The following is a 15,540-nucleotide window of genomic DNA, read 5'->3' as shown; positions in this document are numbered from 1 at the left end:
ACATATAGTAAGAGCAGGAATGATATGATAAATATACAGCCTATATAAAGTAAAAATATTGTATGTACAGTGTAGTTTTACTTATCAAAATTGGGAAGACAGCGAGCCAAAATCGATTTGGAGGGAAAAATAATCGGCACTTAAACACGTGCACGTACACGCCTACATGTGTACGCACGTACAAGCATATGCACGCAACTGCCCGCACAAGGCTTCATGGTCATGGTAGTCTTTCTTGGGGTAAACACACATATAAAGCGGGCATCTTTTTTTCGTAAAAGCGAAAGGAGAAGGAAGGTGTCCAGAGTTGTCAGACCCACTTCCTACAGTCTCAGAGTCAATGCCTACAACCACCACATCGGAGAGGCCTCAGAACCTGAGATTGTTTCAGAGCCACAAGCCTCACCAGCCAAGCAGCGTGACCTCTTTTTCAGGAAAGGCATTACTTCACAAGAGTAAGAAAGCCTCCACAGCGATGAAATATTTCAGCCTGAATGGAACAATTTAAAAAAAAATTTGACTATACTGTGATTATATAGTAGTTGAGTTATATAGTATGCTGTGTATATAGTGGAGATGTATTCTATTGAGTTTATAGCTAAGCAGGATGTGTTGTGTATTTAATGTTTTAGTTATATTTGAGTAACCTTATGTCTATATATATTTAAGCATTTTTGTTCCTTAAATATTTCATTACACATATGTAAAAATACATTAATTGCATATATCATGCAATACGAGTGCACCTCACTTAAACACCTCACAAAGTGAGACCCATATTTCATACTCCTGTGTGTTTTTTTGAATTAATTTAATGTTTAGTTACGAAACATAACACTTACCACCACTGAACCTGCATTTTAACATTTAGGGAACCCTGCACAAGGACTCAAAGTCCCTTTGAACCTCAGATTTTTGAATTTTCTCTACATTTAGAAAATAGTCCACACCTTTATTCCCTCTACCAAAGTGCATGCACCATTTTCTATCTGCCACTTTTTTGCTCATTCTCTCAAACTGCCTAAATGATCTTGAAGACAACCTGCTTCCTCAACACTACCTGACCCTCCACCTATCTTTATATCATCTGCAAATTAATCCAAAGTCATCAATTCCTTCATCCAGTTCATTGACATATAACATGAAAAAGTTCCAGAACTGACCCGATGCACAACAGTAGCCAACCAGAGAAGGCCTCCTTTATTCCCACTCTTTGCTTCCTGCCCACCAGCCAATCTTCTATCCATGGCCAGAGCAAACATGGAGTGGCTTCAATTGAAGACAATTGATGCCCTTGAGTGGCCCAATCAGAATCCTGACCTTAAGCCTATTAACATCACTGGCAAGACCTCAAGATTGCTGTCCACCATCGTTATCCAACTAATCTGGCACAGCTTGAGCAATTTTGCAAGAAGGAGTGAGCAAATTTTTATCCATCACATTGTGCAAAGCTTATAGAGACTTAATCAAAAGACTACCATCTGTAATAGCTGGGAGTGGTGGTTCAACTAAGTACTGAACTGCATTAATACTTTTGAACTGCAACTACATTTCAGTTATTGAATTTTTAGTTTTTAGTTTTTCATGCTTTACTATTTTCCCAGTTTTTTTGGTTCTACTGTGAGCAAAGGAACATATGATTCATAAATTTAAAAATTCAGTTAAATTAATCAAAATTCCTGTTTGTAATGCTCATTTATGTGAATAAAGGATTGGGGGCTGAATAATTTTACAAGGCACTGTATACCTTGGTCAGACGGGAGCATAATTAACCCTTGCAGAGGTGTGCACTTACCTGCGAGATGGAAGATGGAAAATAGAATGATAATTTATATTTAAATAGCATCATCAATGTATACAATGCCTAAAAGAATGTGATGAAATGAAATTTGTCAGATCTGCAAAAGATGAAGCAGTGCAAGGGCATGAAGTTGTTTTTTAAAGGATGAGAATTTTACAGTTGAAGCATTTCTAAAGTCAGCCAGAATAGAGCTGATGAACGAATGGGATAATGCAAATTAGGCTGCAGACTTGAGAGTTGTGAATGAGCTCAAGTTTGAAGATATTAATGAAAATGGTCAACTATCACTGCTTTGGAATATTCAGAGGTAATAGAATCATGAACATTTGCACTAGAAGATAAGCTGAGGTAGGATGCAGTTGGGTAATGTTACAGAATTGTCTTAATATTAAAGTGGTCCCAAACTATTGTGTTGAAATATCACATCAAAATTCAAATTCATGCAGTTAGTTGTGAGATTGATGGAGTTGATGGTACGAGAATGGAGCTGGAGAGCAGGTAATAAAGATAATTGCATCAGCTTTTCCAATATTTATCTGAAGTAAATTTCCATTAATTCACAGTTGAAGCTTGATGACAGTTTGGGGATAATAGAAGAAATAAGCATGAGGAAGAGCAGCATTTTGGAACCATTAAATGAGACAGTCGTGAACCTAAATCTATGGGGTATGCCCACTGGTTTTGGACTCTTCTACCCTGGGGAAACACTATTACCTTGCACCTATCTATGCCTCTCATAATTTTAAATATTTTGCCAAGGAATTGTGACCTAGCCTGCTGACCCGTCCATATACTTCAGGCCTTTTAGTCATGCCAACATTCTTGGAAATCTTTTTCTGCACGTCTTCCAGTTTAACCACATGTTTCTTATAACAGGATGACCAAAACTGTACACAGTCCTCTAAGCAATGATTCAGAAATTACATATACTATTGCAACTTAATTTTTGAACTATTCAACTTTACTCAATGTCCTAACGTTTAGTAACGGTAGTTATTTTCCTTACAGAAATTCTGTAAGAACAAATTTTCTTCCTTATCTCAGATTTTAGGAGGGCAAAGAGAGGAAACAAGTATGTGCATATTAAAGGGATGACAATAATCAAGGAAAGAGCAAGACCAGTAGGGTCCACAGGGGCAATTTGTGCTTGGAGCCAGACGATGTTGGTGAGGTCCATGGTAGTGTAGCAGTTAGCGCAACACTGTTGCAGTTCAGGGCATCAGTTTGGAGTTCAATCTCAGCAGCCTCTGTATGGAGTTTGGTCGTTCTCCTCATGGAATATGTGGGTTTTCCATGGGTACTCTGGTTTCCTCCCACAGTTTGGTTAGTAGGTTAACTGGTCATTGTAAATTGTTCTGTGTTTAGTCTAGGGTTAAATCAAGGGGTTGTTGTTCCAGCTTGGCCGGAAGGGCTTGAATAATCTACTCCGTGCTGTATTTTTAAATAAATAAATATTTCCCACTTATATTCACTAAAGAGAGAGGTACTGTAGTTAGAAAATTTGGGAAGGAAAATTGTGACATTTTAGAACCATTAAAAAGATGTCTTAGTGAACCTAAGATTTAGTGGTTCTAAAATTGATAAATTCCTAGTACCTAATGATATTTAACTCAGGCTGCTAACAGATCCAGGAAGGAGACTGCTGGTGCACTTTGCAGAGATTTTTAAACCTTCACTGAAGCAGGTGAAGTGCAGATTACTGGAAGACTGCAAATGTACTTTATTTAAGAAAGACAACACAAATAAGGCAGGTAATTACAGGCCTATGAGTCAATAGTCAGGCATTGGGAGGTTATTGGGAAAAAAAACAAAACACAATTTTAAAGACCTGGACCTTGTATTGAGTAATGAGCTTGGCCAAGTGACTGACCTTTCAGTGGGAGAACAATTGGGCAACAGTGATCACGACTTAAATTTTAAGATAGCTATGTACAAGGATTAAGTATGGACCTTGTGGGAGAGTTAATCAAGAATAGCTGTTTTGGGGGAAATCCACATCTGACCTGTGGATGGCATTTAAAGTCCATCTGCAGGACTACAGGACATATGTTCCAGTAAGGACAAGGATAGTACAGTAAGGGAAACTTGCATGTTGAGAGAGGTGGTGAATTTATTCACAAAGAAAAAGATGTGAAGTTTAAGAAACTAAAATCAAAGAGAGCCTTTGTGGAATACAAGAAAGCCAGAAAAGAACTCAAGAATGGAATTAGGAAAACTAGGAGAAAAGGCCACAGCAAGTAGGATTAAAGAGAATCCCAAAGCATTCTATACATATATAGAGAGCAAGAGGACAACTAGGGAGCACATTAGACATCGCAGGGATAATGGAGGAAAGGTGGAGGATGTGTGTGAAGTCCTAAATGAGTACTTTACATCAGAAGGACATGGAGGAGAGTTAGATCAGTGTACAATGTGCTAATTTGCTAAGACTGTCACAAGGGGACATGGAGGCTGGACCCAAATGCAGGACATAGGCACTGAGGTACTAGGGCCAGGACAGGAACAACAAGATGGGGAGACCATGGCATGCAACAGTGATCCTGGGGTTCAGAGAGCTCATGGCAGAGGCAGGACCCTGGAGCTCATGGCAGAGGATGGGTCTATGGGACAAGGAACACTGGGAGGATAGCCCCCTGGGTAGGCCACATAGCTCCTGGGCAGGGCCACCTCCCAGGCAGGAACACAGGGGCCTGGGCAAGACACAGAGCACCTGGGCAGGTTGCAGGGCACAACCCATCAGAAGCAAGGGGTAGGAAAGGGTCAGATTTCCCCCCCACCAGGCAATAGCAGCCTGACCTGCTTACCCAACAGAGGCAAGGGATCAGAAGGGAGCTCAGTCCAGGGTGACTACAAGAACAGACTTACAGAACTAGATGATTAACAGTAGATACTCCAAGCCAGGGTCAAAATAGGATAGCCAGGCAAACTGGACAACCCCCTAACTAGACTCAGTTCCAGAGCCCCTATATATACACCTGCCAGCCGATAGGTCTCAGGTGCACCTCCTTAAGCCAAGATGATACTATTTGGGTTTAAAGGTGAAAGGAGGGACAGCTACAAGACCCGGTGTCCAGAGTCCGTGGACCGGATCAAGACCCAGAATACGGGCCCCGGACTGGACTATAACAAGGATATTATAAGAGAATTAAGGAGTGTTGGGTATCTTAAAGAACATTAAGCTGTTTTATTATTTGTTGATTTTTTTTTCTTTTGTGTACTTGCACAATTTATCTTTTGAACATTGGTTGTTTGTAAGGGTACAGTTTTTCATTGAGTCTATTGTATTACTTTGTATTTGCTGTGAATGCCCACAAGAAAATGTATCTCAGGGTAGTATATGGTGACAGATACATACTTTGGTAATAAATTTACCTTGAACTTTGCGGTGGATGTCCCCAGGGCCTGATGGGATATACCAGATTATTGAGAGATTAAATTCTAGGGGCCTTAACCGATATCTTAATTTCTTCTCCAACCAGAGGCAAGGTCCTAGAGGATTGGCAAGTAGCTAATAGAACATAGAATAAGTACAACACATTACAGGCCCTTCCACCCACAATATTGTGCCGACCCTCAAGCCCTGCCTCCCATATAACCCCCCACCTTAAATTCCTCCATTTACCTGTCTAGTAGTCTCTTAAACTTCACTAGCGTATCTGCCTCCACCACTGACTCAGGCAGTGCATTCCACGCACCAACCACTCTCTGAGTAAAAAACCTTCCTCTAATATCCACCTTGAACTTCCCTCCCCTTACCTTAAAGCCATATCCTCTTGTACTGAGCAGTGGTGCCCTGGGGAAGAGGCGCTAGCTATCCACTCTTATCTATTCCTCTTAATATCTTGTACAACTCTATCATGTCTCCTCTCATCCTCCTTCTCTCCAAAGAGTAAAGCCCTAGCTCCCTTAATCTCTGATTATAAGGAGTACTCTCTAAACCAGGCAGCATCCCGGTAAATCTCCTCTGTACCCTTTCCAATGATTCCACATCCTTCCTATAGTGAGGCGACCAGAACTGGACATAGTACTCCAAGTGTAGCCTAACCAGAGTTTTATAGAGCTGCATCATTACATCGCAACTCTTAAACTCTATCCTTTGACTTATGAAGGCTAACACCCCATAAGCTTTCTTAACTACCCTATCTACCTTTGAAGCAACTTTTAGGGATCTGTGGACATGTACCCCCAGATCCCTCTGCTCCTCCACACTACCAAGTATCCTGCCATTTACTTTGTATTTTGCCTTTGGAGTTTGTCCTTCCAAAGTGTACCACCTCACACTTCTCCGGGTTGAACTCCATCTGCCACTTCTCAGCCCACTTCTGTATCCTATCCATGTCTCTCTGCAATCTTCGACAATTCTCTACACTATCTACAACACCACCAACCTTTGTGTCGCCTGCAAACTTGCCAACCCACCCTTCTACCCCCACATCCAGGTCGTTAATAAAAATCACGAAAAATAGAGGTCCCAAAACAGATCCTTGTGGGACACCACTAGTCACAACCCTCCAATCTGATTATATTCCCTCCACCACGACCCTCTGCCTTCTGCAGGCAAGCCAATTCTGAATCCACCTGACCAAACTTCCCTGGATCCCATGCCTTCTGACTTTCTAAATAAGCCTACTGTGTGGAACCTTGTCAAATGCCTTACTAAAATCCATGTAGATCACATCCACTGCACTACCCTCATCTATATGCCTGGTCATCTCCTCAAAGAACTCTATCAGGCTTGTTAGACACAATCTGCCCTTCACAAAGCTATGCTGACTGTCCCTGATCAGACCATGATTCTCTAAATGCCCATAGATCCTATCTCTAAGAATCTTTTCCAACAGCTTTCCCACCACAGACGTAAGGCTCACAGGTCTATAATTACCCAGACTATCCCTACTACCTTTTTTGAACAAGGGTACAACATTCGCCTCCCTCCAATGTTCTTCCATTATTCAAAAAGGGAAATAAGGATAATCCTGGAACCTATAGACCAATGAGTCTCATGTCATTTGGAGGGAAGTTACTGGAGAGGGTTCTGAGGGTTAGGATTTATGAGGAATTGGAAAACCAATGCCTGATTAAGAACAGTCAGCGTTGATATGTGTCATGCAGGCCACATTTTACTACTTTGATAGAGTTTTTGGAGTAGGCGCTGAAAATGATTGACGAAAGTAGAGCTGTGGGTGTTGTCTGTGGATTTTAGTAAGGCACTTGACATGGTTCTTCATGAGAGGCTCATTCAGAAATTTAAACATGAGATTGACAGTGATTTGGAATTTGGATTCAGATTTGGCTTGTCCATAGAAGACAGAGAGTATTGGTCGATGGGGCTTAATCTAGCTGGTGGTCTGTCACTAATGATGTTCTTCAGGGATCCATACTGGGACCTCTGCTATTTGTTAAATGACCTGGATGAAAATGTAAATGGGCAAGCTAGTAAGTTTACAAATGATTGGTATAAAAGATTGGCAAAGGACATGATGTGATATAGATCAGTTGCAGAAATGGACAGAAAAATGACAGATGGAATTTAAATGCTCCCAGATGGAAGGAGACAAGAACGCTGTTGATGGCAAGACTGATGACTGCTGATGTACAGAGGGAATTTGGGGTCTGTGTCCATAGCTCTGAAAGTGTTGACATGGGTTGATAGATTAGTAAAGGCATATAGCATGTTTGCTTTTATTAGTTGAAGAATTAAGTTCAGGAGTCAAGAGATTATGTTGCAGCTTTATAAAACTCTAGTTAGACTACATCTGAAGTATTGCATTCATGGTCACTCCATTATAGGAAGGATGTGGAGGCTTTAGAGAGGCTCCAGAAGAGGTTTACCAGGATGCTTCCTGGATCAGAATATACGCTACAAGGAGAGGTCGGACAAATTTAGGTTGATACTTCAGTGTGGTAGAAGTTGTGAGAAGATGTGACAGAAGTTTATAAGACTATAAGATATAGGAGCGGAAATAGTCCATTCAGCCCATCAAGCCTGCTCCGCCATTCAATCATGGGCTGATCCAATTCTTATAGTCCCCTACCCTCTCATACCCTCTGATGCCCTGACTAATCTAGAACCCATTTATTTCTACCTTAAATGCAGCCAATCACTCTGCATCTCTGTTCTAAATGGACATCCTTCAATCCTGAAGTCGTGGCCTCTTGTCCTGGACTCCCCTAACATGAGAAATAACTTTGCCATATGTAATCTGTTCAGGCCTTTTAAAATTCAGTATGTTTCTATGAGATCATTCTCTTGAACTCCAGGGAATACAGGTGAAGAACTGCCAGATGTTCCTCGTACGATAACCCTTTGATTCCTGGAATCATTCTCGTGAATCTTCTCTGAACCCTCTCCAATGTCAGTATGCCCTTTCTAAAAGAAGGAGCCCAAATCTGCACACAATACTCGTGTGGTTTCACGGGTGACTTATAGAATCTCGACATCACATCCTTGCTCTTATATTCTATACCTCTAGAAATGAATGCCAACATTGCATTTGCCTTCATCACCACCAATCTTATAAGATTATGAGAGACATAGACAGAAAGCCAGTACCTTTTCTTGAGGGTTGAAATATTTGATGCCAGAGGGAATTTTTTGTCAGGTGAGAAGGGTTAAGTTCAAAGGAGATGTGTGGGGCAAGTTTGGAATGAGCTGCCTGGGGTGGTGATGGAAGCATTCTAGAGGCTTTTAGATGGCAGATGAATATACAAGAAATGGAAAGGTATGGTCATTGTGTAGAAAGATAGGATTAGTGTGGTTGGGCATTTGACTGATAATTTCATTAGTTCAGCACAATATTATGGGCTGAAGAGTCTGTTACTGCACTGTGCTATTCTATGTGCTATATTAATTGGAAAGGCAAGGATTAAAAGATAATCAATATAAATTTGTTAGGTAGAGATCCAGTTGACCAATTTGATTGGATTTCTTAACAAGTTAAGAAGTATATTGGTGAGAGTGGTTGACCTAGTCCATAAAGACTTCAGAAAAACCTTTGACAAGGTCCTATGTGGAAAACTGGTTAAAAGATTAGAGCCCAAGGTAATCAGATTAAGTTGGCAAATTGGATCCAAAATTGGCTTGGTAAAAAGTGGCAGAGGATGATGGAAGTTGGATGATCTTGTTACGGAAAGCTTGTAAACCCAATGATCATTGCTAGGACCCTATTGCCTTTTCTATACGTTAAAGATCTTGATGTGAATGTAGGAGATAACATTGGTTAATTCACAAATGATACAAAATTGGTGTTGATAGTAAAGAAAGTAGACAATTTATAATAGCCATCTAACCTACCACTGCACATCTTTGGGATATGAAAAACAATTAGGACCATATGTTCATAGTGAAAATTTACAAATAATGCTTCAGAGGTCTTGATTAATCCTAGTTTTCTGAAAGTGTTAGGCAGCATCTACAATAGCTGTACTCTCCTGCCATCATCACACTACTGTGTCACCTTCTGAGTGATGGGTTGTGACAATTGTTGCTGAAAGATTATGCTGGTCATCAGGTTTTTTTCCACTATATGCATCATGAAATGAATGAAGAAATAAAATCTCATTTTCAGTTTTGCAGACGATGTTTTTGGAAAGCATCGCACATTTTGCAAATGACAGCATAATGATCATAATCGAATAATCAAAGCATAATCAAAGGGTCTCGGCCCGAAACGTCGACAGTGCTTCTTCCTATAGATGCTGCCTGGCCTGCTGTGTTCCACCAGCATTTGTTGAATTTTGTGTGTGTTGTTTGAATTTCCAGCATCTGCAGATTTCCTCGTGTTTGCATAATAACATAGTTACAGATCAAATAATGAATTGAAATGAAGACATGTAATATGTTCTATAAATGTAAAAGGATATTTCTAACAATTAAGTTTCCATTACTGGGAAATTATAGTGAATCAAGTAATTCAATTTTAATATAAATTATCGATATTAAAATAGTCAGAAGTGACATTATTAATATGATAATTTATTACAAATCAGCTGTCTAATTACAGGCATGGTACAAGATGGGAGCTCCAACTAAAAGGCTCTGGGAAGACTCCTTACTCTCGGTAACATTGACATATTTTCACTCAGTAATACTTATTTTTTAATTAGTACTGTACTGCTTTTTCTTGACTGAAATATTGTTTTCCAGGAATGGTGATGGTCGTGCTGTTCTACGCTCATCATTAAGAGAATTTCTCTGTAGTGAGGCCCTGAATTATCTTGGAATCCCTACCAGCAGAGCAGCCAGGTAGATATTCAAAAAACAGCTCAAAAATTGTTAATCTCTGACTGTTCCAAGAGAAGATTAATATTCCTTTTATCCAGATGCTTGACCTGCTAAGTGTTGCCAAATATTTCTATTTTTAATTAGTTTACAGTACTTACAGTGTTTTCCACTATTGTTTTAGTTTTTGCTTCATTTTCATTTCCAGAAATGATCACATTGGAAAAGATTTGCTCGTCTCACCACAAGGATTTCTGTATTTCACTTGAATCTTATTCACATTCACTACATTTTCCTCTGTATTTTATCTTGTGAGTTAAAAAAGCTTAGTGATTACCTTTTCAAAAATTGACAGTAATGCTGTTGATTTAAGTAATTTGTAATTTTACTGAATTATTTATCTAGCCTAGATATAAATTACTTAGATGATCTTGAACTTAAATTTTTTTGTTGCCACTTTTTCTACAGTATTGTTTTAAGCAATGATGATGTACAAAGGGATCAGTTCTACAATGGAAATGTGAAGAATGAAAAAGGTGCACATTTTAAGCTAGTACACAAATCTGTAATTTCAAACAAAATGAAAATAAATTCACATCACATTAAGATATGGTGGATTATATGATTTTATTGTCTTTATTATGTTCTTCAAGGTGCAATAGTTCTTCGTGTTGCTAAATCTTGGTTTCGCTTTGGATCACTGGAAATTTTAGCTTACTCTGGAGAGATTGAATTGTTAAGGTAATTTTAATAATTTTTGCAGCCATGTTGAATTATCAACGGTTACATAGCCATTGTATATTTTTCATTCCACATAAAGCTAGCTTATAAATATGAGAACATCTGCAGATACTGGAAATCCAAATCAACACACAGAAAATGCTGGAGGAACTCAGCAGGTGAGACAGTCGATGTTTTGGGCTGAGACCCTTCTTCAGGACTGTGAAGGGTTTTGGCATGAAACGTTGAGTGTTCATTCATTTCCATAGATGGTTGCCTGAATTGCTGAGTTCCTCAGGCATTTTGTGTGTGTTGCTTAAACTAGATTAGTTAGGAAGGTGACAGTTAAAATAGAATCGTTTATCCAGTGAATGTGCGATGTGACACATTCCTGTGTAGGTCTGTAGTCTAGTGTAGCTTTCTCTGTTTTTTTTTACGTAGTTCAGTCCAGTTTTTGTACTGTGTCATGTAACACCATGGTCCTGAAAAACGTCGTCTCATTTTTACTATGTACTGTACCAGCAGTTATGGTCAAAATGACAATAAAAGTGACTTGACTTGACACCTGTTTCTGAGTTACATATGTGCACGTTAATTTTCCTTTACCTATTCCAGGGTCTGTGAACTTTTCAGACTTGATCTTTCCTGAGCCTTGGTTTGCCTTGGTTCAACTGATTTAAATGTCCTGGGCAGGGACCAGTTTGAAATTCAATTACCAATCAAATAATGCAGATCTTTGATGAAAACAGTCACTAAGTTGCCAGAATTCAATTTAGCTTTGCTGTATTCAAAGCAGTTGAATGGAACTCCCACAACTAGTTGGCTGCCTCTCTAGAGACCTCTCAGATTATTAGTTACATGTCACATTATTTCTATGGAATCTCCATGTACTGACTTGTTTTGAGGGAAGTTTCTCTCCATTCCCCAGACTAAGCACGTGCAAGGGGGCAGAGATACAGTAACAGTTTCCGTATTCCTGTTTTCTGTACCTTTTGCATAGCAATTTTTCACACAAAAAGTATAGGAAGAGAAAATGGGGTCACTCTTTTCAAAATTACTGTAATCTTCTTCAAAAAATTCTCCTGTACTTTCCATGAATCAGCAGATCTATCTAATTCTTTGTTCCCCATAATATGTTCTTAACTGTTTTCTCTCATTTGTGCATCTGACTCTATTTGCATTTGGTCAAAATTCTTTTGAGTTAATTCTGTTGCATTTCTTGTTTAAATTAGATCTTTAAAATGGGTGAATTGAAGATAAATAACATGTTTGGACAATTATATTAATTGTTGCAATTAAAATCATAGAGTAAACTTAAAGGTTAACTAAAGTAACAATTAATGTCATAGAGTAAACAGGCACTTCTGTCCAACTTGCCCGTACCAATTAATGCGGCCACCTAAGCTAGTCCTATTTCCCTCCATTTGCACTATATCCCTCTAAACCCTTCCTGTACTTATCTAAATGTCTCTTAAATATTGTTATTGGTCCTACCTCAACTGTTTCTCTGGCAGCTCATTTTGTATGTGTACCACTTGCTGAATGAATTAATGAAAGCTTTCATGTTAAACATACATTTTGTGACATTATCTCAAAATTTCATTTGTTAGGCATACTGCAAATGTAGAATGTTTGACTGAGAAAAAATACTTAGAAATCGCAAAATGTGGCTAGTTTATTGTTCTTAGTTGGGTTGCTACTCTGGTTAAAAAACTGCATCAATTTATGTGGTGTTTATACAGTTCCAGCATTCTAATCTCAAATTCTAATCCTTGGTTGATAAAGGAAAGTGGAATATAAGATTGTTTAGGCAGCAGCACTCTCATTTGAAAAATGAAGTGAACTTGGATTAGAGTGATTTGCACATATCTCTTGGTAAGTTTCCCTTTTTGTCCATGGGATTTTCTCTAGCACTCCCCCCCCCCCCCCCACATATCACATTCCCTCCTGCAGCCAAGTAACACCAACAGAAGTGCAATGCACAAAGTGTAGCCTTGCGAGAATATATTAAATGGCCTGAAAAGTACTGTTTTAATCAAACAGAGACACTCTTTTATTCTGCAGCTAGAGGATCAAGTTAATTCTAAATGACTAATATTACCAGGTACTTTGAAGCAAAGAGGAAGCATAATTGGGGCTTATCTGTTGACTTTTTCTGCAAGTTTCTTTTGGCAACCTGATGTAGTATAGTATGGCCCACTAATGTGGGTAGTTTGTAAGGAAAAACTCCCGTGTCCCCTGTCCATAGGGAATGCTATAAAGGCACCATGTAGATTCGACTCTTCTCATCTGCTTTCAACTCCCAATTTTCTTAAGACCTGGAAAACCTAGCTATCACATTTTATTGTCAAATGTTTTTTATATAAACATGAAAGCAGACAACCTTATAATTGTAAATAACTATTTTATAAGAATAGGTTGATTGTCAGCTCCTTGTTCTGATAACAGAAGAATTGGGTAGTAGTGTAAAAGGGCTGGATTCTTTTATGAATTTATTGAAGTATACAGTACTTGCAAAAGTCCTGGGGACATAAATATATAAATGTCTTAAGCTCTTGTTAACGTTGGTAAACGTATAGTAGATAGAGTACTGTGCAAAAGTCTTAGGTACTCTAGCTATATATATGTATTTTGCACAGTATTGTATAACCTTTCACTCACGCTGCTTTTTAGAGGAAGATTCAGCATGATCACTTTTCTATCTGTTATAGTTTTTTTTTTGCCTTAGCTATTTTAACCGCTATCTTATACCATGTAAAATGATTTGCTTTTCTGCTGAAGTAACACTCTGATATGTTCTTTAAAGATGTGGTAGGATAGTTTTACTTCGGGCCTGGCCTTCCTTTTATTTTGAAGACGGCATTGAGATTTATTTCAGAGAATCATAGAATGGTGCAGCATGGAGGGGTGCCATTGACACTTTGTCCGTTCTTTTCAAAGGCAATCCTATTTGATTCTTCCATGCTACATTCCCCACATTCCTACACTTTTGTTCTCATTCAGATATTCATTCAATAGCATTTTAAAGGCCACTGTTGAGTCAATTATTTCCAAGTCCAACCACCACTTTACTTGTGCAAAAGCCCATATTGTTCTTATGCTTATCACAATTTTTCTTTTATTCTTGTGGCTTCACATACATTATTCTTTTCTTCCCTCAAGGAAATTGGCAGACTTTATTATTGAGCAACATTTTCCTTTGATAAATGTGACCAGTTCAGACAAGTATCTGGTATGTTTTATGATACATAATTTCATTGTATAATTGATAGAATTGGTAATTTATGTAATATTTAACAATATTGAAATATTTTGGTTTTCTTGCCAAAAATTTAACTAAAATTTTTCTTATCATCACTTTATTATTACAGGAGTTTTTCTCTCAAGTTGTTACTGATACCGCGCATCTTATTGCACATTGGATGTCAGTAGGATTTGCACATGGTATGACATATTATCTAAAGCACCAGTCAAACTACTCAAAAATTTGCATCAATAACAGATTTAGCTGAAACAGAATATTTTTGAGCTTATTGATATTCTGCTATGAGATATGTTAAAATGTTCACTGGAAAGACCGATTACTTTCAATTCTTCAGACTCTCTCAGTATGTTACTAAATTTCGGAAAATCAGAATGCCATTTGCACTGCTGTTCATTTTCACTCTCAGCATCAGTTGTAGTAATATGCCAAAGTTATCTAATGACAAACAAGGGAAGATCTGCAGATGGTGGAAATCTAAGCAACACACACAAATGCTGGAGGAACTCAGCAGGCCAGGCAGCATCTATGGAAAAAATTTACAATTGACCTATTGGGCCAAAACCCTATGGTAGGACTGGAGAAAAAAAGCTGAGGAGTAGATTTGAAACACCAGGCAAGAGGTGGAACTTGGAGGGGGAGGGATGAAGCAAAGAGCTAGGAATTTGATTGGTGAAAGAGACAGAAGGCCATGGAAGGAAGAAAAAAGGGGTGGGGAAGGACCACCAAAGGGAGGTGAATGGGAAATGGAATACAATTTGTATTTCATTTGGGTAGCCTCCAACCTGATGGTATGAATATCGATTTCTCAAACTTCCGGTAATGCCCCCCCCCCCCCATTTTACCATCCCCCATCCCCTTGTCCCTCTCCCATGTTATCTTTTTGCCAGCCTGTTGCCATCCTCTGGTGCTCCTCCCACCCCCCCCCCGCCTTTTTTTGCTTTCTTCTGTGATCTTCTGTCTCTTTCATCAATCAACTTCCTAGCTCTTTGCTTCAACCCTCCCCTCCAGGTTTCACCTATCACCTGGTGTTTCTCTCTCCCCTCCCCCACCTTTCAGATCTACTCCTCAGCTTTTTCTCTCCAGTCCTGCCGAAGGGTTTCGGCCTGAGATGTCAGTTGTACTTTCTAACATAGATGCTGCCTGGTCTGCTGAGTTCCTCCAGTATTTTGTGTGTCTTGCCAAAGTTATCTGTTTATCTGTCAAGTTGGTATCTATGCAGGCAGTTCTCCAAACAATCCCCCAATTCTGCAACACTGTTTGCAATCCTTCAGTTGTTCTTTCCTACCAGTTTTGGCACACCTTTCTTCTAATCTAATATTCATCTAAAACTTAGAGCATACTGCAGGAGGCCTCATATCCTATTCTCTTGCTTGTTCTGATTCTTAACTGATTTCTGTTTTGAACTTTCCCAAAACCATCTGATTTCTGTGGACAGCTCCCCTGTTGGACTAACTAAACATATCTAACACAAACAGTAGAGAAGAAAGCAAATGTTCTTACTTCATATTTCCCTGGAGACTTAAAAATCTAACA

General features: G+C 39.0%; 1 protein-coding gene across 3 annotated transcripts in view; it reads left to right on the top strand.

Moving 5' to 3' along the window:
- The window catches only part of LOC140732281 (protein adenylyltransferase SelO-like), a 73,202-nt gene that overhangs the window by 16,495 nt on the left and 41,167 nt on the right, over positions 1 to 15,540 (top strand). For 2 of the 3 annotated variants that reach the window (XM_073054688.1, XM_073054686.1), the window contains exons 5-10: positions 9,805 to 9,861; positions 9,948 to 10,046; positions 10,491 to 10,558; positions 10,676 to 10,763; positions 13,905 to 13,974; positions 14,114 to 14,186. In XM_073054688.1, the coding sequence (XP_072910789.1) occupies positions 9,805 to 9,861; positions 9,948 to 10,046; positions 10,491 to 10,558; positions 10,676 to 10,763; positions 13,905 to 13,974; positions 14,114 to 14,186 (455 nt within the window). The remainder of the gene's footprint in view (positions 1 to 9,804; positions 9,862 to 9,947; positions 10,047 to 10,490; positions 10,559 to 10,675; positions 10,764 to 13,904; positions 13,975 to 14,113; positions 14,187 to 15,540) is intronic. The other variant, XM_073054687.1, reaches the window with a different exon arrangement.

This window comes from Hemitrygon akajei, chromosome 8 (genome assembly GCF_048418815.1).
Source record: "Hemitrygon akajei chromosome 8, sHemAka1.3, whole genome shotgun sequence".
NCBI classification, from domain to species: Eukaryota; Metazoa; Chordata; class Chondrichthyes; order Myliobatiformes; family Dasyatidae; genus Hemitrygon; species Hemitrygon akajei.
Note: the sequence above shows the minus strand (reverse complement) of the source record. Positions and strands in the feature narration are given on the sequence as shown.